The sequence below is a fragment of the Pezoporus wallicus genome, unplaced genomic scaffold (genome assembly GCF_028554395.1).
Source record: "Pezoporus wallicus isolate ANWC-B61680 ecotype Strahan unplaced genomic scaffold, APGP_CSIRO_Pwel_v1 contig_4166, whole genome shotgun sequence".
Lineage (NCBI taxonomy): Eukaryota > Metazoa > Chordata > Aves > Psittaciformes > Psittacidae > Pezoporus > Pezoporus wallicus.
In genome coordinates, this window is record NW_026637685.1 from 761,363 (window position 1) to 784,740 (window position 23,378).

The following is a 23,378-nucleotide window of genomic DNA, read 5'->3' on the forward strand; positions in this document are numbered from 1 at the left end:
GCCCAGCACTCAATTCCATTAAAGTTCTTGATAATCATCTGCTTTATAACAGGCTTTATCATCATTTTTTCTACTTCCCAAGAACAACCTTGCAGAAGGTTTTTGCAGTTTAATTTAAGGCAGTCTGGTCAGAAAAGGGAAGATCTGTCTTTTAAGCCACTTTTTCGAATTTGGCTTCTTTAGAGAGCATTTGGTTGAATCCCTTAGTTGCCTAATGTTCCAGAGAGAAAGTGTTGTTGGTATTTTAGAATGTTGCATTATGTTTTAAAGTCCGCCCAGTTAAGCTTTATACGCAGCAAAGTGACCAAATTACGTTTTTAGTAGAAACCAGGAATGTCCTTCATGCCAAGTTTTATAGATAAGTTGCTAGCAACTTGATAGCAGTTTTATAGGTACACCAACAGCAAACAAAGTACATATGGGTGGGTTTGACTTAGAATGAAATGTCTGCATTATAATTTATTTGCATTGAGGTATCAGTAATAAAGATCATAGCCTTATCTGTGTATTCTGATATTGTTTTAGTAACCATACCATGAAACTGCATATATGATAATTAAAAAACAAACTACGTAAGCAGACTTTTCTATGAGGAGAAGGGCCGCATTCTTTTGAGTAGTTCAGGTAAATTTGTTGGTCTCTGACTCCTCTTTTCATTCAAATTCTTCTATATGGGTTTACCCATTTACTGTTGAGATATTCTTTTCTCACTTTTGCTGTCATACTTGTTGACCTACATCATTTAAAAGCAGTGGTCACTCTTTACTACCTATGAGGTGCCCCAGTATTGCTCATTATCTGACTCCCCAAAAATGAAGACCACAATACAGATCCTGCCCTTTCCTTCTTTTTTTTTTTTTTCCTGTATCAATTCTGAATCTGGATCTGATGAATACTGGAACTGAAAAAGTATATTTCAAAATCTGTTTCTGAATGTGCCGTTTAATTTACCTATTCATAATGCTTAATTATCTAAGTTATCTATGGGCCTATTCCAAAGCCTGGTGAAAACAACAGCACTTCATCTGCTTGTTTAGTAATCATAGAATCATAAAATCAGAGTGGTTTGGGTTGGAAGGGACCTTAAATATCATCTGTTTCCAATCCCCCTGTCATGGGCAGGAACACCTTCCACTAGAACAGGTTTCTCAAAGACCATTACAACCTAGCCTTAGATCTTTAGGCCCAGTTATAATTAAACTTGGCTAGGGATGTGAAAGATAACAGGAAGGGATTCTATAGGTACATTCAGAATAAAAGACAGACTAGGGACAACATGGGCCCTCTCCAGAAGCTATTGGGAGAACTGGCTACCCTGGATTTGGAGAAGGCTGAGATTCTTAATGACTTCTTTGCCTCTGTCTTCACTGGCAAATGCTCTGACCACACCACCCTAGTCTTGGAAGGCAGATGCAGGGACTGTGAGAATAAAGACCTTAGGCCCACTGTAGGAGAGGATCTGGTTTGAGACCATATTAAGAACCTGAACATGCACAAGTCCATGGGACCTGATGAAATCCATCCGTGGGTCCTGAAGGAGCTGGCAAATGAAGTTGCTAAGCCGCTGGCCATCATATTTGAAAAATCATGGCAGTCAGGTGAGGTTCCTGACAAACTGGAAAAAAGGGAAATATAACCCCCATTTTGAGAAGGGGAAAATGGATGAGCCAGGGAATTACAGAGCAGTCAGTCTCACCTCTGTGCCTGGCAAAATCTTGGAGCAGATTCTCCTGGAAGGCATGCTAAGGCACATGAAAAACAACAAGGTGCTTGGTGACAGCCAGCATGGCTTCACTGAGGGGAAATCCTGCCTGACCAATTTGGTGGCCTTCTATGATGGGGCTACAGATTCTGATGGACAGGGGGAGAGCAGTTGATGTCATCTACCTGGACTTGTGCAAAGCATTCGACACTGTCCCACATGACATCCTTGTCTCTAAATTGGAGAGACATCAATTTGATGGATGGACCACTCGGTGGATAAAGAACTGGCTGGATGGCCGCACACAAAGAGTTGTGGTCAATGGCTCAATGTCCAGCTGGAGACCAGTAATGAGTGGTGTCTCTCAGGGATCAGTGTTGGGACCAGTGTTGTTCAGCATCTTTGTTGTTGACATGGACAGTGGGATTGAGTGCACCCTCAGCAATTTTGCCGATGACACCAAGCTGTGTGGTTCGGTTGATACCCTGGAGGGAAGGAATGCCATCCAGAGGGACCTTGACATGTTTGTGAGGTGGGCTGATGCCAACCTTATGAGGTTTAACCATGCCAAGTGCAAGGTCCTACACCTGGGTCAGAGCAATCCCAGGCACACCTACAGGTTGGGCAGAGAAGAGATTCAGAGCAGCCCTGTGGAGAAGGACTTGGAGGTATTGGTCGATGAGAAACTGAACATGAGCTGGCAGTGTGCACTCGGAGCCCAGAAAGCCAACTGTATCCTGGGCTGCATCAAAAGCAGCGTGACCAGCAGGTTAAAGGAGGTGATCCTGCCCCTCTGCTCTGCTCTTGTGAGACCTCACTTGGAGTATTGTGTGCAGTTCTGGTGTCCTCAGCATAAAAAGGACAAGTCCAGAGGAGGGCCATGAGGAGGATCAGGGGACTGGAGCACCTGCCGTATGAAGATAGGCTGAGTAAGTTGGGGCTGTTCAGCTTGGACAAGAGAAGGCTGTGTGGAGACCTCACAGCAGCCTTCCAGTATCTGAAGGGGGCCTATAGGGATGCTGGGGAGGGACTCTTCATTAGGGACTGCAGTGATAGGACAAGGGGTAATGGGTTAAAACTTAAACAGGGGAAGTTCAGATTGGATATAAAGAAGAAGTTCTTTACTGTAAGGGTGGTGAGGCACTGGAATGGGTTGCCCAGGGAGGTTGTGAATGCTCCATCCCTGGAGAGTTCAAGGCCAGGTTGGACAGAGCCTTGGGTGGCATGTTTTAGTGTGAGGTGTCTCTACCCATGGCAGGGTCGTGTTGGAACTAGCTGTTCTTAAGGTCCTTTCCAGCCCTAACTATTCTACAGTTTTCAGGGATGAGGCAGCAACAGCTTCTCTGGGCAACCTGTTCCAATGTCTCACCACCCTCATATAAATACACTTGCACCAAGCTTCCAGTAAGACAAGAAAAAATACTTTTGCTAAACAGAGGACTTGGATTTAACTACCATCATCTAAATCACTGGAACTTTGGGTGTTTTTACTGGAGTACTAAGTAAACAGTTATTGAATTCGTGTTTTCTCTTTGTCAGGGAATGGGAAGGAAACAAGATTGATTAATGTGGTAAATACATTGTCTGACATGCATCATCCAAAACCATGTCCATTAAGCCTGACATATTTGAGCAAATACATTTACATTAAAGAACCCTCAAAACCTGGAGACAGATTATATGAGGTCTGTAATGAATTACTGAGATAAATGTAACAGAATAAGTGACAGAGGAAAGACAGTGAAGAAAATGATCTGTATTACAGGCTGTGCATTCAGTAAAGTGAGGTGATGCACATCACTGTGGAGAAGCAAAAGTATAATCCAGAAGTTGCTTAAATGTCAGGGAATTCCTTGGAAGCATCTAATACATTTAATGAAGAACAATATTCGGCTGATAAAAATGTATTTTGACCACAAAAGAAATCCTCTCTTGTCATGAAGTCTCAGTTGCTGAGAAAACAATTTATCACTGTCACTGTCGATTCCTTTCACCAGGTCATTGATAGAAGTGGAGAAGAAACATTTAGCATCATCTTATCACTGATATACCAGTTGAATCATTCAATTACACATGATCAAATAAAGGAAAAAATGTTTGGCTTATTTTCCCTATCGCCACCCAGTAAAGTTGTGGAATACCTAGAAGCCTCTACATGTGAGGTTGCTGTCTGTAAAAGCCATCAAACAAAACTAGTTATGACCAAATCTGTTTCCAGCTTGTGTCTGTTCTTATTTTGAATTTGCATGCTCAAAAATGTTATGTTTTGATGCAAACAAGGTATTCTATTTTTCATTAATGCTCTGTACCTGAGTAACAGTACAAGTATGCATGCAATTTGTACATCAGTACAAAGCCATTTTCTAAAGCCCTTTGTGCATGTGGAAGCTGACAGGTAGGTGCTAAATCTGTAGACTGTGTTGCTTTAGTAGTTGTGTGGTTCCTGGGCTGAAGCTTTGAAATAGGGCTTAAGTGTAGCAGGCAACTTAACATGCTCACTTGCTAGATGTAACTAGCTTGGATGTTAATCCAAAGGACTAGGTTCCCAATTGCTAAAACAATGATGAATTAATAAATACTAAAATAAGGTGCTTGATTCTAGCAACATCAGGAACCAAACTTCATTAAAAAAAACAAACAAAACCAAACACACACACACACACACAAAAAAAAAGCCCATACCAAACAAACAAAGAAGCCTTAAACCCTAGTGCCACAAGGAATCTGAAAGATACGGGAGAGACCCTCATCTTTCCTTATCGATCATGGTCTCACTGTCCTCAGAATACTTCAGATAGGAGGCATGTCTGAAAGCGCACAGACAAAACTGAACTTGGCTGGGTAAAAAGCAATTAAATTTTTACTTTACATTCCTCAAAGTTTATGCCATTTCATGCTTCCAGCTAATGTCCAAAAGCATTTGCATTTCAATGTAATTATCAAGCACTGTTCTTTTTCTGATCTTCATCTTCTGATCCTTCAATACTACTAAAATTACCTGTGCCTGTTATTAACTTACTTTTCTAAACCAGAGTAGCTAAAATGAGGCATCACTGAGGGGAAATCTTATTTAATAACCAGTAGGCATTGCAAAGCCAACTGACAGTCTTGTGTGTAGAAATATGCCCCTAGAAGCACATAGGTAGGAGGTAATCTTGCTCAGGGACTTCATCAGTTGGGTTTTGAATATCTTCAAAGATATTGTTCTAAAATTGTCCATGACCAATGCACCGTTTCTTTGTGAGGCTTTACACAACACTTAGCATTCACAGTATCACAGTATCACAGTATGCTAGAGATTGGAAGGGACCTCGAAAGATCATCTAGTCCAATCCCTCTGACGGAGCAGGAACACCTAGATAATGTTACACAGGAATGTGTACAGGAGAGTTTTGAATGTCTCCAGGGGAGGAGACTCCATAACCTCCCTGGGCAGCCTGTTCCAGTGTTCTGTCACCCTCAGTGAGAAGAAGTTTCTTCTCAAGTTTAAGTGGAACCTCTTGTGTTCCAGTTTGTACCCATTACCCCTTGTCCTACCATTGTTTGCCACTGAGTAGAGCCTGGCTCCATCCTCGTGACACTCCCCCTTCATATATTTATATACACTAATAAGGTCACCCCTCAGTCTCCTCTTCTCCAAACTATAGAGACCCAGCTCCCTCAGTCTTTCCTCGTAAGGGAGATGCTCCACTCCCTTAATCATCTTCGTTGCCCTGCGCTGGACTCTCTCCAGCAGCTCCCTGTCCTTCTTGAACTGAGGGGCCCAGAACTGGACACAATATTCCAGATGGGGTCTCACCGGGGCAGAGTAGAGGGGAAGGAGGACCTCTCTCGACCTACTAACCACCCCTCTTCTAATACACCCCAGGATGCCATTGGCCTTCTTGGCCACAAGGGCACAGTGTTGGCTCATGGTCATCCTGTCGTCCACTAGGACCCCCAGGTCCCTCTCCCCTACACTGCTCTCTAACAGGTTGTTCCCCAACCTATACTGGAACCTGGGGTTGTTCCTGCCCAGATGCAGGACTCTACACTTTCCCTTGTTATATTTCATCAAGTTATTCCCTGCCCAACTCTCCAGCCTGTCCAGGTCTCGCTGGATGGCAGCACAGCCTTCTGGCGTGTCAGCCACTCCTCCCAGCTTAGTGTCATCAGCAAACTTGCTGATAGTACACTCAATTCCCTCATCTAAATCGTTGATGAATATATTAAATAATACTGGTCCCAGTACTGACCCTTGAGGCACTCCACTAGTTACAGGCCTCCAACTAGACTCAGCCCCATAGACTACAACTCTCTGGCTTCTCTCCTTCAGCCAGTTTGCAGTCCACCTCACTACCTGATCATCCAGTCCACACTTCCTCAATTTAGCTGTGAGGATGCTGTGGGAGACTGTGTCAAATGCTTTGCTGAAGTCAAGGTAGACCACATCCACCGCTCTGCCATCATCCATCCACCGTGTTATTTCCTCATAAAAGGCTAAGAGATTGGTCAAACATGATTTCCCCCTGGTGAAGCTATGTTGACTGCCCCTCATAACCCTCTTATCCTTGATATGCCTTAAGATGGCACCAAGGATAAGGTGTTCCATCACTTTCCCAGGGATGGAGGTGAGGCTGACCAGTCTATAGTTACCTGGGTCCTCCTTCTTGCCCTTTTTGAAGACTGGAGTGACATTTGCTTTCCTCCAGTCCTCAGGCACCTCTCTTGTTTCCCAAGACTTGGTAAAGATGATGGAGAGTGGTCTAGCAATGACTTCCGCCAGTTCCCTCAGCACCCGCGGGTGCATCCCATCTGGACCCATGGATTTATGGATGTCCAGATTGCTCAACTTATCTCTAACCCATTCCTCATCGACTAAGGCAAACCGCTCCGTTGACCTGACTTCATCTAAGGTCTCAGGGGTACAGGGCTCTCCAGGACTGCCTGCAGCAGAGACAAAGAAGGCTGTGTTCTTATGCCCTAATATTCATGTTACTGGAGATTTGCTGTGGTCATGCTGTTGAGTAGCCTTCCAGGATGGTGTGGAGCAGCATTCAGCATTTACCATCCCAGGACTTGCTCAGCAGATAAAGCTCACACTGGTGCATACAGCTAATTAAATATCCTCTCCTTCTACTGAGTTGCTCTGCATCTTTTCAGTGGAATTTTATTAATGTGTGTTTTCTGTATAAGTGAGAAGGTGAACAGGCTACTCTGCAGAACGGAGAGAGCTGTGACAGAAGCAGCATTATGTGGGCTTGGGCCACTAGAAATGGGGTGAGCTGTGTCTTCAGTACTGTGTTCTTGACTGTCATTTGGCATTTGGGTATTTATGCAGGGAATTATTTTGAAATGATGATCTAAAGGAGCCTATGATAGTAGTGTGAAACTTTCTGTGTAATTTTCAAGCTATTGCTTACATTCCGTGATGATGATGGAGAACCTTGCCAATGTGAATAATAAGAAACTAACATCTATTAGTGTCTTCCAATTTATGTCAGCCTACCTTCTTCACAGTCTGGCAAAGACAAATCATTTCTTTGTACTTTAAAAGAGAGTACACATAGCACCTGTCTAATTGCCAATTCTTCTGCAGCACCGCCACAGCCTGCTGTCTAGCTTGTCTTCTTTCTGTGAAGAGAATTAATATTTTGGATCAACACCTCCTTATTAGCCACAATGATTTGCTGTTAATTTCCTTCTTTATCATTACATTTATTCACCCAGAAATACCAAATTTTATAAGTAGAATGAGAAGCGTAGCTTTTTATACATTACATTTAGAATACAGTCTAATTATTATTCAAGATACTGAGAATCTGCTGGTCTCATTCAGGCTTAAAATGTTGATTAAACAGGATTGTTGGGTTCTTCATCTCTGAAGTTAATGCTTCTATGTTGATTTACAGTACTTTACAGTCTGGCCCAATCTATATTAGTTTTTATCACTCAAATCAAGACTGTGACTGATTATCGTACTTGTCACAGGATAGTACATGCCAGTATTCTCTGTAGCAGTATAAGTCCTTCTGTTTGAAACTTTTCTACTTTACATGTTTTTTGCTTCTGGCTGAGACCATCTGTAGATGTGTGTATGTAGCTTCAGTCATGCATTTTCCTATTAATTCTAATTCATATACCTGAAGTAAAACTGAGCAAACTGAAATGTGTTGAATTATTTTAAATATTTGTTTCAACTGTGTTCATGTGGACTTTGCGGAATTTTTATGAAAAATATATTTTTACATGAATTATCAATAATATTTGAGCTGTACCAGCATCTGCCTTTCCAAATTCTCACTCTAATGATAGTATGCCTTTTCCTAATTTTGCTCATCTCGCCAACTTTTAATTGAGTTTAGGGATCTTTGATTCATATCTTCAGTCAAAGACCTGAATTCTTGACATTTGACTGTGCAATTAAACATGAAAGTAGATCATAGAAAAACAGGCTTCTCAAAAAAAAGCAATCACTGCAGTAGAGAAATAATACCTATAGAATTCATGCTTATTTTTATTACTAGGTGAACCTGAGAATTTTTCAGTGTTTGGACAATCCATTATTACGAAAAGAAAAAGAAATCAAATATATTTATAGTGAGTAACTTCGCTACTTCCTGTCTTTAACATGCAAAGAGGTGCAGTATATTGTTTCAGAATGGACAATGTAACAATTTTTGTAGCACCACATAACATTGATTTTGGTGTGTTTTTTTTTCCTTGCAAAAAAATAGGCTTCCTGAGTAAAATCTCTGTTAATTCTCCTGGCTTTAAAATTGCGATGGTTTCTTATCAAATCCTGCTTGCACAGTGATTCAGCTGGTTTGGAGGAGTTGAATGTGAGTACCAAGATCAGAGCTCACCTAAAAGTTTCTCAAAGGTCTCTGTGCTGACTCTGTTAATGAGTTTTCACTTCATTAGTTAAGAAATAAAATCATTCTGTTTCAGGTGTGCATGTATATTTGTAACTGTTTATTAGTAGTGCCCTTAAGTAAAGCCATCTGCAGGGCAGAACTAAAAATAAAATATTTAAAGCCTCATTTAATATTCATTTGGCTTTAATTTTGTACTAATAAACAAAAAGCAGTGATGTTACTAAAATAAATATAGTCTGTTCTTCTGTGCATTTGCAAGACCCAGAACTTCCTATGCAGTTTACTAATTGGTATGTGTTTACCAGAGACAGCATTTATGCTTAAAGCGCTATCCCTAGTCCTGTCTGTTGGAAATAGAAAATAATATCTCAATGTGAGTGAAACCACACTCCAGTTTATAAGAGAGTTGTTTAAGAGCAGGTAAATCAGTGGTTCCATCCTGTTATCCTTCAGTGCTTCAAACACACTAGTCCGTGAACAGAAACCCTGAATGGAGCAACCAGATTCCAGCAGCAAATGCTCCCTTGGGCACTGTGTACAGCCTGTGTATCTAAGTGTGACCTCTTTTGTAATTGTGGTCTAATGCAGTTATTCACAAACCAAAGTTAAACCAGCTACCTCTAGTAATATTAGCAAAAATAACAATGCTTCTTCCAAGTATTTTGCAGCTTGCTATTCATTCCTGTACAGCCTCCAAGGAAGCTAAAGTATTTCTCTACACAAGCATTATTCATTAAAGTTATTACAGGTTGGCTAAATACTGGTTGCCAAACTCCTAGATTCTTTATCCCTATGCTATCACCGTGTAATGGGGAGGTGTGATTGATTAGCTTTATGTTTTAATATGAAGAACTGAGGCATAAAGAGAGAGAGATAGGCCTGTGGTTACATGGAAAAGGCATGGTTGAGGCAGCCTTTAGCTGGCACCTGGGTAAATAGTAAACCACCTTTTCTTCTGTTTTGCTACTTACAGGTACGATTTCTCTAAGTTGGGATAATGCCTTTTCTGTTAGAGAATAACAAATGAAGGGAAGCATCAATCCGTGCTTTGAGCAATCCCCAGTAAGATATTCCTTAGACAGTGTGCAACTGTTGGCTCTCAACCTTTATATCCCAGGATTCTAAGGAAAACAGAAGGCTATTTGCAGTGAAAAGGCCTGGAAAAGCCACATTTCTGCATTGCGACAGACCTGTTGCTTCCCTTGGATTCACACCTTGCATCAGATGTGAAGACTTTCTTTCTTCTCAGTTATTACTCATCTGTAAGGATTTCTTAAAGATAGCTGCAGATCTGTAAGGCTGATTGGCAAGTACAGGGGTAAAACCAAAGGAGGACATAGAGCCAAAAAAGAGGGATAGCTCCCCGAAGTATTTCTAGGCTGGCCTCATTGATAGCCAGGCTGCAGCTGGACTGCATTTGGTTACCTTTTACACAGAGCTTAAGGTTGCTCTTCACATGACTTTTTAGTCTCAGTATTTCTTTTCTAGTAGGACTAAAATTTTATCTATTTCTAATATCCTGTCTCCTGAGAACAGTGAGTAATTTTTAGAAAGTATTAACAGTGTAATATGGAGAGATCAGTCCAGATGTCATCAGTTGCAGGACTTCTCTAACTGGAAGCTGCATGTAAACTTTAATAGACACTGAGAGATGTGAATTAGAAAATTCTAAAAATTATCCAAGTTCTTTTTCCAACTCATTTAAAGTTTTGTTCTTTGTAACAGCCCTGTTCCAAGTACTTGGCCACCACACTTTCCGAGCATGCAAAGAAGGAACCTAAATGCCTGGAGGGGGGTAGTGGGAAGCGCTTATTGCAAGAAAAAAAAAGTCATAGATAACTGCCAAATTGGAGTACAATATTGTTAGTGCTCACTAATAGTGAAAACTAATGTTTTGACTTCCTAATAGAATTGTGTTTTAAAGTGGGACTGGAATTAAAATGAAGTGGCAGTTATCTGTTTCAACTCAGAAGATACATTTCAAAGACTGGATTTTGGTCATGGAAGACAACTGTCAATTTGTTGGACAAATGACATTGATGTTGATGGGTTTTGCAAAAAGAAAAAAGCTTGACAAGGAAGAAACAATAGAAAGAACACTGAGTGGGTAGAGTCTGCATTTAGTGTGTTGTTTTATTATTGTTATTATAAATAAGCTTAAATTCTAATCCAAGATTGATGCAGCCATGAATGAAGTTCACTTGTAGATCCATCATTTGGAAATACACTGCGCAGTCCTCCTCCCATTTACCCTTCCTTAGTATCCATTTGAAATAATTCCATTCCGCCAGTGCAGTACTCATGAGAGTATCAGAGCTGTGAAAACTTGTGTCTTTTCTAGTTGTACCTAGGAATAATAGCATTCAGGGTTTTTTAATTTTGCATACTGGTTACACTTCAGATCTAGATAGAAAACAATAATGCATTCATCTTTGACTAATTGGATCAAATAATGGTATAAACCCAGAAGGAATAATCTACTTAAAATTGACACTGATGTGGCAGAAATACATTCAATTTTTTGTGGTTGCTTTAGCATTGCAGATGAAGAGAAGGATGTGCAAATAAAGAGATCTGGTTTGCCATCTGTAGTTTAAGTTCTTCCTGCCAATGCCACATGCAGCTTAAAGATGTTTATTAAATGATAATGCAACTTTGCAGAGACCTATTTACATTTGAAATATTACTCTGAAAAAAAAGAAGAAAAATGCATAATAATTTGGCATGTTTCAAAATACCAGAAAAATTATACTGCCTTTGTGTTTTGGAAGAAAACAACTACATGTTCTCTGGTTCCCTGTGTCAGCTTAGTAGATTGTCTTGAACTTTCTAATGCAAAGAGAGGTAATCTGTTAGAATTTGTGTATTCTGTTACTGATGGGAATTATGCCCTTTCATCTTCAGTATCCTAGATACTTGCTGAAGAAAGCCCATTCAGTGTTACATATTTCTCAAATCCTTCTTTTAAGGCTTGAGTCCGTACTTCTGAAAACAGCTTGCTGGAAATTTCCCAGTCAAACCGTTCTTGATACAGAACTATTTTTGACTATTTTTTTTCCTGAAAATGTCTGTTTTCTGTGGAAAATTCTGGTGGTTACTAAGGGTTTCAGCTGAAATTTGTGTCAATCATGTGCAGTTTTTGTAGGCCAAAACTTGAGAATTTATGTGCGGAAGATCTCAAACCAGCTGTAGTGGTAAGCATAGGGGAGAATTCCACATTTTTCATGAGATGGGATGCTTCTTTGAAAGAAAATATGTCCCTATGCTACTAGCATTTTACATAGAAAGCTTGATGTATGTTTTTGACCTAAAATATAGTTGTCCTCTTTGTTGCTGTTTATTTTTAACATTAAGATAGATTTGCCATCAAAGTAACATAAACACTTCTATAACTTTTCCATCTCCGAATACAAACTGTTAGTTTGTGTTAGTCACTTGAAAATACAGGTAATGTCTGCTTGTAGTAACTGCATCTGGTATCCACCAGTATGTTTCATTAGTAATACCGTGGTTCTACCTGGTGGGGAATGACTGAGGTTATTGGGCTGATTCTGGAAACCCTGAAACACCTCAAGCAGCACTGACAGGTGTCTGCCTTTTGTCAGTCACAGTAGAGAGTTGGTAGAGAGGCAAAACTTTACTTTCAACATAGTCAGGGCTATAGTTATTTCCTCTCAAGACCTGTGAATCCTTCCCTGTATGCTAACACCCAGAAATGTCTCCTCTTACAATGTTTAATTCAAAGTGGATGAATTGCCTGACCGTTTTGAGTGACATTGTGTATGCACATAAGACAATATACCTGCTTAATAGAATTGTTGATTGATGCCTGATTTTGTAGCTTTATGGGTAAAACTTTCGATCTTGTAGTTTCCATAAAGATTTATGGATAATTTAAGCATAGAATCATAGAATAGTTAGGGTTGGAAAGGACCTTAAGATCATCTAGTTTCAACCCCCCTGCCATGGGCAGGGACACCTCACACTAAACCATGACACCCAAGGCTTCGTCCAACCTGGCTTTGAGCACTGCCAGGGATGGAGCATTCACAACCTCCCTGGGCAACCCATTCCAGTGCCTCACCACCCTAACAGGAAAGAATTTCTTCCTTATATCCAATCTAAACTTCCCCTGTTTAAGTTTTAACCCATTACCCCTTGTCCTATCACTGCAGTCCCTAATGAAGAGTCCCTCCCCAGTATCCCTATAGGCCCCCTTCAGATACTGGAAGGCTGCTATGAGGTCTCCACGCAGCCTTCTCTTCTCCAGGCTGAACAGCCCCAACTTTCTCAGCCTGTCTTCATACAGGAGGTGCTCCAAATCACATATTGTTTCAACTAGATGATCAACATAGCTGTGATTGAATATGTAGACTTATTTAAAGTATAACAGTCCCTATCTAAAGAAAGGCCTGGTATGTGATTTGTGAATAGACTAAGCATCTGTGAAACACTTTCTAAGATTCAACATTATAAGACTTTATTACAATGTGTTTGCTTTACCTGAGGAAACATTTTGAAACAGTCTCCAGATATTCAGTTAAAAGTTAATTTACAATAACATGTGGCATAATATCCCCCTTAGTAAAACCATCTTTTCACATTGTTAAAGAAATGTGTATCTGTATCTCTGTTTAAAAGCTGTGTCATCACATTATGGCTTCTACTATATAAAATTCATTAAATCTCTTGGATATGTGCTAGCACTAGTACTCAGCAGAGGTTTTCAGAAGTTCAACATCAGAAAGACTGACATGTACATAATATAAAAGTGGGACACATTTTGCTCCATTGCTTATTTTGAGTAATACCCTATTTTGCAACCATCGGTGTAGAACTTAGACTGAGGAAGGCTGAACCCCTGAGGAAGGCTGAACCCATGTTTCTTGTGTTGTGCTGGAAGCAATTCCCTTCATAGTAGCTGACCTGTGGGCTTTTTTGCCCCCCAAAAAATTGATTTTTCTTTCATAAGCATTGTACAAAAAGAACAGAGAAGAGTGCCATATGACAACATAAAACAGCATGGTACCACCTCAGACTGAGAACTCTCAGAATGACCAATACCAGTGCCTCTGAAGAAACACAAAAGCAAGGTCAGCAGTCAGCTTTCCCAGGTATTCTCTCCCAGTCTCCAAAGATTTATACCAAAAGTAGTTTCTGAGCTAGAAGTGGTCTGTTTGTGGTAGCTTTGTGGCAAATGTTTCAGAAGAAATAAAAGTTGAAAAATAATTAGGTTTAGCAATCTGTTGCTGGTATGCAAGGTGCATTTTTAAATGATCTATGCTCAGGAGAATGCCCTGAAAGACTTTAAAGAATTCTGTGTTGTCAGTGGCCTCTGTTTACGTCTAACCGTAGCATTGCATGTCACAGGAAGATGTAAAAAAAAACACAGAAGGAGCTGCTATTGTAATTTTAACCACTGATCTCATTTTTATAATTCCTTATACCTACCAGCCTGTGTGTATGCCACTTTTCTGTGCTCCTCTTGTCCATTCCCTCAGAATGGTGCACAGTTTTCAAAGATCCTTTTTATTCGCTCTAATTTGGGTGCTGTGTCCATGTTGAAGAGGTCTTTACCAGAAAACTCTGGTAAAACACCAAGGATGTTGGAATGTGCCAGTGCCTGTCCAACTGTTCAGATTACCATGGTGTCCAGATGATGTAGGACATGAACTGCTTGATTATGTTGCCTGTGAAAAATGTTAAACCTAAAAATTTTGAGAACTAGGGAGTTCAACAGACTTTCAGAAAACTCTACGCAGTGTTAACTCATTTTGTTTAGTGGCTGAGAAGCTTCTCAACATTAAAGGTCTTCCTCAAATTGTCCTTAAAGCTCTTACAACACCCAGTCACCAGAAGTTTCTTGTGCAGTCAGGAGTTTCTTGATCTTCAAGAAATTTCTCTAAATTCTTCCTTATTTCTGCTTTCAGTTTTAAGAAATGCTTCTCTACTGTAGGGTTTGTAGGATCTTTGTTTTCTGCCCAAACTCAAATCCACGTGATAGGAGGGAAAGAAAGGGTTATTTCAGTATTTCAGATTTTTTATTCTGGTTGATTGTTCAGTGAAATGGCAGATTGTGTGTCTATCTGTGTCCACTATAAAAACTAATACCATTGTTGAGCTGCTTTCTTCCCTGGCAGGGAAAGTGGGGACAAAAACCCCTGAATGAGGCAGAGAATTTGGCTTGTGTGCCAAGAAAAATTTGCGAGCAAAAGCAATTAAGCTCATGTGTAACTCTTTTAAGACTTTAATGTTTTTCAGAATCATTTTTTGTGTATTGAGCAGTACTGTCGCAGCATCAGAGATTTAACTGTTACGTATTTTCACTATGTAGTCTTGTGCAGCTCTTGCTGATAACAGTCGTTTAAAATGTCAGTGCAACTGATGAAATCAGATGGGCCATGCACCGTTGGGTTTGAAAGCTGTCACTGAGATGTATAACTGTTTTTTTATTTTGCAGTTGCTTCATGAAAGTTTAAAACCACCACAAAATAATGTATATTAATTAATTCAGTAATGCAGAGTGTTCCAAGATTGTTTTTTATCTGTATAATATAGCTTAAGGGGGAATTACTTACTTTTGTTTGTGAAAAATTAGCATCAGTAAAGAATTTTGTGGTGCACTGTCTGGATTTAACTAGGTTTTTGAGTATTACTCAACATAGTTGAGTCGCAGCATTTTTCAGAAATGTCTTGTGTCACAGTGGGAGCTGCTGAGCTTTGAGCATGCCCTTTTGTGATTGTTCAAAATTTAAACTTAGTGACCTGTTTCAAACATCTGTTTTCCACCTGCTGCATTTACTTTAGCATGGGTAAAGTCTCTATGAAGCAAGACTATAATCGATTAAAACTCTTTTTCCTTTCAATTAAAGTATGACATTGCTAGTCTGCTCCTTCATCACTCTCCCGGCTGCTGGGAACATCATGAGACTATTTTCTTGCAAGTATGACCCTCAGTATTAATTTATCTAGATTTTATGCCGTTTCTTCTATGGACAATTCCTAGGCACACTCAAGGTAACAGCGGGCAAGAAAAATTCTTATGTCATTTTAAGAAACAGGACCTTAGAAGATAAAATAGGATTCATCTTCCAGTTATCCCTGAGCAAAAGGTGCAGCTTTGCTGTTCGGTATACGTTTTGAATCTACTTAATTTTCTTGTAACAATGAGGAGAGAGTGAGATTTTTGTTTCTTAGAGAATGCTCAGAAAGGAAATAATGCTACAAAATCATTCAGATTCCCTGTGGAACTGAGTTGCAAAATCAGATCCAATGTTAACTGTGTGGGCAGTACAGGGGAGACTCCAGATTTTTATTTTCAGGATGCTCTTTTCTGTGGTGCTTCCAGTTTACTCCATGTCCCTGTTGAAGAGCTCTGCCTCTCCAACATAACTAGTGCTGCACTAGACTTTCTTCTGGTCAAGAGGCAACTAATGAAAGTCCTTTCTTATTCTCTATTTTCCTTTATTTATTGTCACTGATGGTCATTAGCTGAAGCATTACCTGTGCATGAGCTAACACACTCTTTAAGCCTGGTTATCTACAGAATAAATGGCAAGGTCAGACACCTAGCATTTTAACTTACTTTTCTGCACTCTGTTATATCCTGAGAGGAGTGGTTCACCATTCAAAAACAGAACATGAATAACTAGAGTAAGGGTTCAGTGGCTGGGATACCTCTCTTTGATGCAGCAGAACCAAATTTAAATTCTCTTTCACGTTTCCTGGATAACCTTCAGCAACTTCTAAAACAGTTATGGCACATCAGGTGGAAAACGTGATGGGAAATGTAGTTGCTAGCTAGCCATGGCTTCCAACCTCATCACCTCTTACCTGTGGAAAGAATTGGAATGCAGTTAATTGTGTGAAGGAAATCAGAGTTGCTGCCCTTTTACAAGATGGCTAGTTTGTTTTGCTGTTGCAAATGTACTTAGTATGACTTTAAATTTTTCTTTCATCCTGAGTGAGGAGAATAAGGTAATGATGACCATGTGAATATAGACTGCTTCTCTTTTGACAAGAACCAGAAGATTTTTTAAATAGAGATTTAATTTGTCTTTAATTTCCCATCAAATAAGGCCCATTGAGATTAAGATGTTAATGGAAAATGACCGCATTAATGTTCTTATTTCAAAAACAAATAGGCAAAACCTGTAGAGGAGAAATATTTCTGAATTTCTGAGAGTATTAGAAACACTGCAGAGGAAAAAAATAATGAAATTTATTTGACAGAGGACTGCTAACTACAACAGACTTAACAAATAGGCATATCATAAAAAAAGTCAATATTCAGGGACACAGAAGATAGAGATGGAAAAGATATATTAGGTCATATGCTGCATCTCCTGCTAGAGTGTAATTGTTCATTGCAGTATATCTTTTATCTAGTGTAGCCTTAAATTGCTTAAAGCAAAGGAAATTCCTCTACTTCCTTTGGGAGTGTCTGCCACAGACTGAAGATCGCACTGTCAAGGGATGTTTCCAGACATTTAACCTAAATTATGCTCATTTTCCAGCCGTTAGTGCTGAAGTTCCCTCCTTGGTGCTTATACCTCTCAGAAGGACTTTGCCATCATAGTCTCTTTTGTATTGTTTGCTAATTATGCAAACAAAAGGCAAGTCTCTGGAAATCAATAGATAATGACAGGGCAGGGTGGTGCTCTTAGATCCTAGTTGCTAGAATAGCAATGTGCACATATCTACACTTTCATCTTTGTTCCATGGTTAGTAGAGCACCTTTCCAGTAGGATGAATGAGCTGGAGGGCTATGGGTCACCATACTGCTTCCAAACCAAGTATGTAATGTACCCCTGTCTGGCATTGTGTTAGGAAGTGTACTCTTAACCCAAATGGGATATACAAAACCAAAGCGTAACAAGTCATGGCTGTTGCTATCTAAGTCTTTCAGGACACTTTGAATACCGGTATCTCAGGTAGATCTTAATTTTGTGTAAGAATAAATGGTACATTTTGATAAACACCTTCTCGTAAGAGAAACAATTAAGCAGAGGTATGGAGAGGTCTAGCTTTTGTGGAGTGTGGGTTTATGTAGGAAAAATGTTACATTACATTACTCAGTGCCTCACACTGGTACTCTCCAGTCTTTCTGTGGGCCTTCGAAGTAAATAATTTAAAAATTCCAGCTCTAATCACTTTCTAAAATATGCCATTCTTATTCATTCTCACACCATAACTCTGAACCAGGACAGTTTCAGTATTTTGGCATCTGTTAGTTTAACCCAAATGACAGGTAACGGCATATTCACAAAATGAAAAATGTTTTTTCATTGTTTCCTTGAAACCTTCTCTTGAAAATGCATTTTTTTTCCATAGACTCCTTCGCTGTCTTTAAATACTGGTGACACCTTTATCTCCACCCTGTCACACAATTTTCCTGTATCTTAGAGTCTTGCTGCCAGATGAGGACGCTGGACAGCGGGATTGGAACTTTCCCCCTCCCTGACTCAGGGAACCGATCCACAGGGCGACATGTTTCTAAGCCAGATTCAACTTTGCAGATAGAAGTCCTTGCACAGTCTGAGCAAGTTCTTCTTTCAGCTCCTTCAGTAAAAGCCAAAACTCTTGAGCGAGAAGTGCCTTCAACAGCTAAGAGCCAGGAGTCTGCGGAAAGCATAATTAGTCACTCAACATCTGATCCGGCCATGACTGCCAAAGGTATACGACCTTTTCAAAGTCACCTTCTGAAACCAGCTTCCTCAGGTAAAATGTCAATTACGCTGAAAATCACATTATTTCTGCCCTGATGTCTGTTTTGATTAGCAGAAGTCCTATAATAATGACAATTGATAACAGAAATGTTAAATGCAGAGCAGATGTTCTTTTTATGAATGCATAAGGTTAAGAAGTTTGTGACCTGAACTGTATAGAAATTTTGTTACACATAATGCTTATCAGAGAAAGAAAAATGTGTTAAGTACTTAAATCCTTTTCTCAAGAAACAGTACTTGAAGAAAAAACATGGCAGCCTCAAAATTTGACTTTGTAAAGAATGCAGATGATCAGCAATATTCAGGATCAGACTTTGCAGCAAAGTACAAAGCATAGTCACGCTGTGACGTAGAAAAGATGCATTCATAGAGACTCGCTTTTGAAATCAGACTTGGTCTAAAAAACTCATTTGGCCTCAATGCTAACAAATATATGGTCTGGACCTCAAATAAGACTCTCACTACTTTACTACATTATACGAATACATTTCTATAGACAAACATAAAATACCTTACTTTCATTGATCAGCTGCATGCAAACTTTATATTTAAACTATAAAACAAAAACTGGCAAAGGAATAAAAGGTATCCAGGAAAGCACCAACAAATAACTTGAAATTAGTTATAGTAAATGGTTCCATTGAAATCTGCATTTTTTCATAAATGCACACTGACCATTTATATATGTTTTTGAAGGGTTTTGAACTATTGATATGTATGTCAACAATGATAGAAACTATACATAAAGTGTTTAGAACAAGGAATTTTTCATAGTCAGCATGATAGATATTGTACAAGAAGCAGTAAAAGTAATTGGTTTAATGGGGAAGAGTATTTTTTTATCTTGACCCAGTGCAATATTGTGTATTTATTGGGGTTATGGTTGTTAGCACTTTGTCAGTGTTTTTATTGCTTCTGTAAAAGTTGTGAGTATTTAACTTGCATAAATCTGCATCACTCTAAGAGAGTTTTGATGTAATTAGCATGTAAGGTTAAATATCAAGTTTAAACTTAGTTTAAGGCCATCAAGTATGTATTCTGCTAATGAGCTGATGTATATTGAGCCTAGGAGGAAAAAAAACCACCTCTTTTATCTGTAATCATAACAGAAGAATTCTAATTAAACATCTTAGAACTTAGCTGATTTAGCAATATTCCCAGTGTGGTATTGTAATGGTATAATAGACTGCAAACATGCATCATATGCTTCCTTGCAGACTCCCCTACTTGTTTCAAATAAAATCTAAATAAAGTATATTTTAATGCTTAGTATTTTTAAATGTACTGTTAATTAATGGTACAGCTAAGACAGATTCAAAAGTAAAATCTTAGTTATAGATTATATGCTACATGCTTCAATAGCCACATGTGTGACCTCAATTCAGCAGTGTGCTATAGAGTCCATGATTAAACACTGTCATTATAACAAATTGAACAGAAACTGCAAGCGTTGAATTGCTTCTTAAGAAATCAGCAGCAGTAAGATTGTTCTGATCTCAATGCTAATATTCACTGCACCAACCTTGTAAGGTTTGTATCTTAATTAAATTGTCATGAAAAGATGTTAAAAAAAAGTAGTATACATCAGATGGTGGGGTCAGCTCATTCTTTACTAGAATATTTTCATTCGATTATTCTCTCCCTCACTTTCTCATCCAAATTACAATTACCACTTTATTTCATATGCACCATATATCTTCTCTGATGTTCCGATTTTGCATAGTGCAAATATAGCAAATAAAAAGGCTAGCTTTCTGCTAGAAAGGTACTTGTAGTTATAATTATGGTAAAAGACTGTTCTCTCTCTGAGAACATAAAATAGCAAAGCAGATCCTACAATGCCTAGAAGTAGTTATTGAATGTTATTTCTTATTTGAAAGAGTATATATTTTAAAACTAATAGAGGGATTTAAATTCATGCTTTCCTCTTCTCTTGGTAATAGGAAGAGGCTTTGGATCAAATTCGGCCATGGTACTTGTTAGAATTATTCCAGTATGTTAGTAAGTTTTTCCTTGGAGTAGTAAAATATTATTTGACATAATGACTTGCCCTCAGTTTTTACTGAATTATAATTGAAACACTGTCATGAAGGTGCTGATGAGACCTACAATTTAGATAATGCCTCTCTTAATTCAGGAATAATTAATCTTGCAAAGCAAATTGAACAAGAACCAAGTTCTATGACCTCTGCCTCATTAAAGCATACTGAAGAAACTGTGGAAAATAGAAAAGTTCTTCCAGAGTGGACCACCAAGAAAACTACTAAAACAAAGGTATAAGTTAAGAAGTGTCATTTATTAAATGAGATATGTATTGTGTTGTAAAGAAGCAGAAATGGTGAATGGTTTTCATATAGTGGGAAGAATAGCAATCATAACAGCTACATTTACTTTCTCGCCCTTCATTTGCAATCCATTATTTATTAATAATAATAATACAGCTCCTAAGGGTACTTTGCCATCATAGTTTACAAACATGTTTTTATTACAATCCTCACAGGCGTTTTATAGACAAAGAAATGGAGACCTTTTCCCCTGTTTTTCTCTTCAAGGAACTTGATTTCATTTGTTTTCTTTCCATGAGTTTCATATCACATTTTTTTCTCCATGTTGAGGTTTCCTTGTCTGTGTGGCCATGTATATGAGTCTTTGAGCAGATGTGCTATGACAGTATTGTCATCAGGAAAATTCTTACATGTTTCTGTGTTGTTTGGTTAATCCCTGCAATGATCTCTCTGTCCTTCAATCCTGTCATGAAAACTGCTGGAAGAATAAACAAGCAAATACCTGTGTAAAAGCTATTTCTGATGCCTGTCAAGTTATTCATATTCAGGAACGCCAGGCTGTCAAGACCCATGAGAACTATAGGGTCAGCAGGGTAGCAAAGAGAGAAAAAAATTTATCAAGAAAGTGGGTGTTAAGCGAGGAAACAGACTGCTGGCTAATAAGTCTTACATTACAAGAGGCTAAAAATATTTCGTCGCAGAGCTTTTTTGTGTGTCTGCTTTATCCATGTATTTACCAAGTGGGAGCCCTAGTTTCCTTCATACCCTCTCCTGGGGCAGTCTATGCCAAGGATGCACAGAACCTCTGGGCCAATCACAATGGGGTGCTTTTCCCACTCATTCCAAGTCATGCTTATGTCAGCCTCCGATACAATTGGCTGTTAGTATCTCCCTGCCACGTTAGAAATACAGAAATGGGTTCTGCCCTTTATAGCTTAATGGAATTAGGGTACACTGTGAACCCATCTACTGCAGCCTTATACTCCTGTGGGTCTGATATGCCTATATTTATATGACTCATGCTCAGGGTATTTAGAACAGAAATGGGGAGATAAAATTACTTGCATGGCCTTGAGAAATTAGTGGTGAATACTCTGTAGTGCAGTAGTATTGGCCTCAAGTAACAACCACATCAGTGTGGTCTTCACCATGAACCAGTCGTGAATGACCACTCTCAGTCCCAAAACCATCTTAACACAAAACATATGTTACTGCTAATTAGTCTGCCTAAGAGTGAAGTCAGTGTGGGTATAGCTGGTATACGAATGTGTCTAAATGGCTTCAGGACTGCAGCCAGGTAAATGTTAGGCACAACGGGTGTGAATTTAGGAAGAATTTAGGATTTACTGGTATAGAAAGCGTGAATATTGTCTACTGGCCCTCCTAATTGTCTCTAGAATTGCTAACAGCAAACCATTTGTTGTTTGTGTGATAATTTTGCATGTTCCAAATACATTCTATTAAACATATTTGAGTAGTTTAAAATTAAACTTGCTGGGTGAAATTATCTGAGGATGTTGGTAGATTTGAAAACAATGTTACAGTGAAAAAAAATGGTACAATCTGGGCTGTTTCTGCCAAACTAACTGAGGAGACTTACCAGGACAAGAATGTGTTATTTCCACCATATCAGATTGATGATTACTTACTTGAAGGAGAAGTGGTTAGTTAAATGGGTATTGCAGACTTTTTTCCAGTTGAAATATCCATGTATACTGCATGATGAATGTAAATGTTCCACTCTTAATACCATCTTCAGCATTATTTTTATATATATGCATCATCTAAATAATTGCAATACATTTATTTGTACAGAACAGAGCTCTCAGAGTGTGTACTTACTCTGCAAGCAGCAGTGACACTGAACTGGAGCCAGAGTATGAAATAAGTTATTTTAGAACTGCAGAGGCGACTTTTGTAGAGTTAACAAAGAACAACAAACAAGGTAATTGAAAATCTGCACGGAAAAATGTGTATCATCTCCACTCTGACTCAGCAGCAGATAGTGTCCTTTATTGAACTTTTTGTCTAGTTTTCACTTTCTACCCCCAGATCTTACTTCAGTCTAATTTTCCATTAGCTTTTTATTACCTTTTGCTTTTTATTATGTACATATCTTTTTTTCCTTTCTTCCACAGTTTTTGGTAGCAGGGGTTATTTGTAGGTTTTTATGCATAAATCCCTGCAGTGTAAGTAAAAAGAAGTCTTCTGTTACATTATTACAAAATATAAAAGGTGACTATAAAGATAACTTCCTTTTTTTTCTTTTTAATTGTATTAGCCAGTTGAAATAAAGCAATGATCAAGGCCACAGTTTCCCAGTCTCTGTATCAAAGTGCCTAAGTGGAGTGTCTCCCCTTGAGCTCCATGTAAATAGTGCCATTTTCAAATATCAGACCTTTTTGCAAGAATTGATGGCAATTTGGAATTTACTGAATTCCAGCAGATAAAAACACATTAAGTGAAGTTCTTGAGATAATAGTTTTGTGTGCTTAATAACCCAAGAAATCGCTGTTGTCTTGACCACTGGCTGGCTGTGATGCAAGCTTCCTTTCAAGGCAGATGTGAGCTGTCTGAGAGGGGGAGGAGGGTGGAGCTGGTATCCTTGCCTACGCAGCGGATGGCTTCCCTGCAGGAGATAAATTCTGGCAAGTGCAAAGGCCAGTGCAGGGTCTCACCACCACTGGAGCCCTCACAGCTTAAGCTGATTCATAGGAGTTGCGCTGAACCCTCTGCACAGCAGTGAGCTCAACCTAGCAGACATTAGCACCTATAGTAGATACCGCAGAATGTATTAAAAATGCCA

The 23,378-nt window shown here is 39.0% G+C and overlaps 1 protein-coding gene across 13 annotated transcripts in view; it reads left to right on the forward strand.

The window, feature by feature from the left end:
* Positions 1 to 23,378, forward strand: part of NCKAP5 (NCK associated protein 5) — a 505,074-nt gene that overhangs the window by 451,939 nt on the left and 29,757 nt on the right. For 11 of the 13 annotated variants that reach the window (XM_057407188.1, XM_057407190.1, XM_057407189.1 and 8 more), the window contains 3 exons: positions 17,965 to 18,279; positions 20,425 to 20,561; positions 22,388 to 22,517. In XM_057407188.1, the coding sequence (XP_057263171.1) occupies positions 17,965 to 18,279; positions 20,425 to 20,561; positions 22,388 to 22,517 (582 nt within the window). Of the gene's footprint in view, positions 1 to 16,298; positions 16,378 to 17,964; positions 18,280 to 20,424; positions 20,562 to 22,387; positions 22,518 to 23,378 lie in introns of those variants that run through there. The other 2 variants (XM_057407199.1, XM_057407200.1) reach the window with 2 other exon arrangements.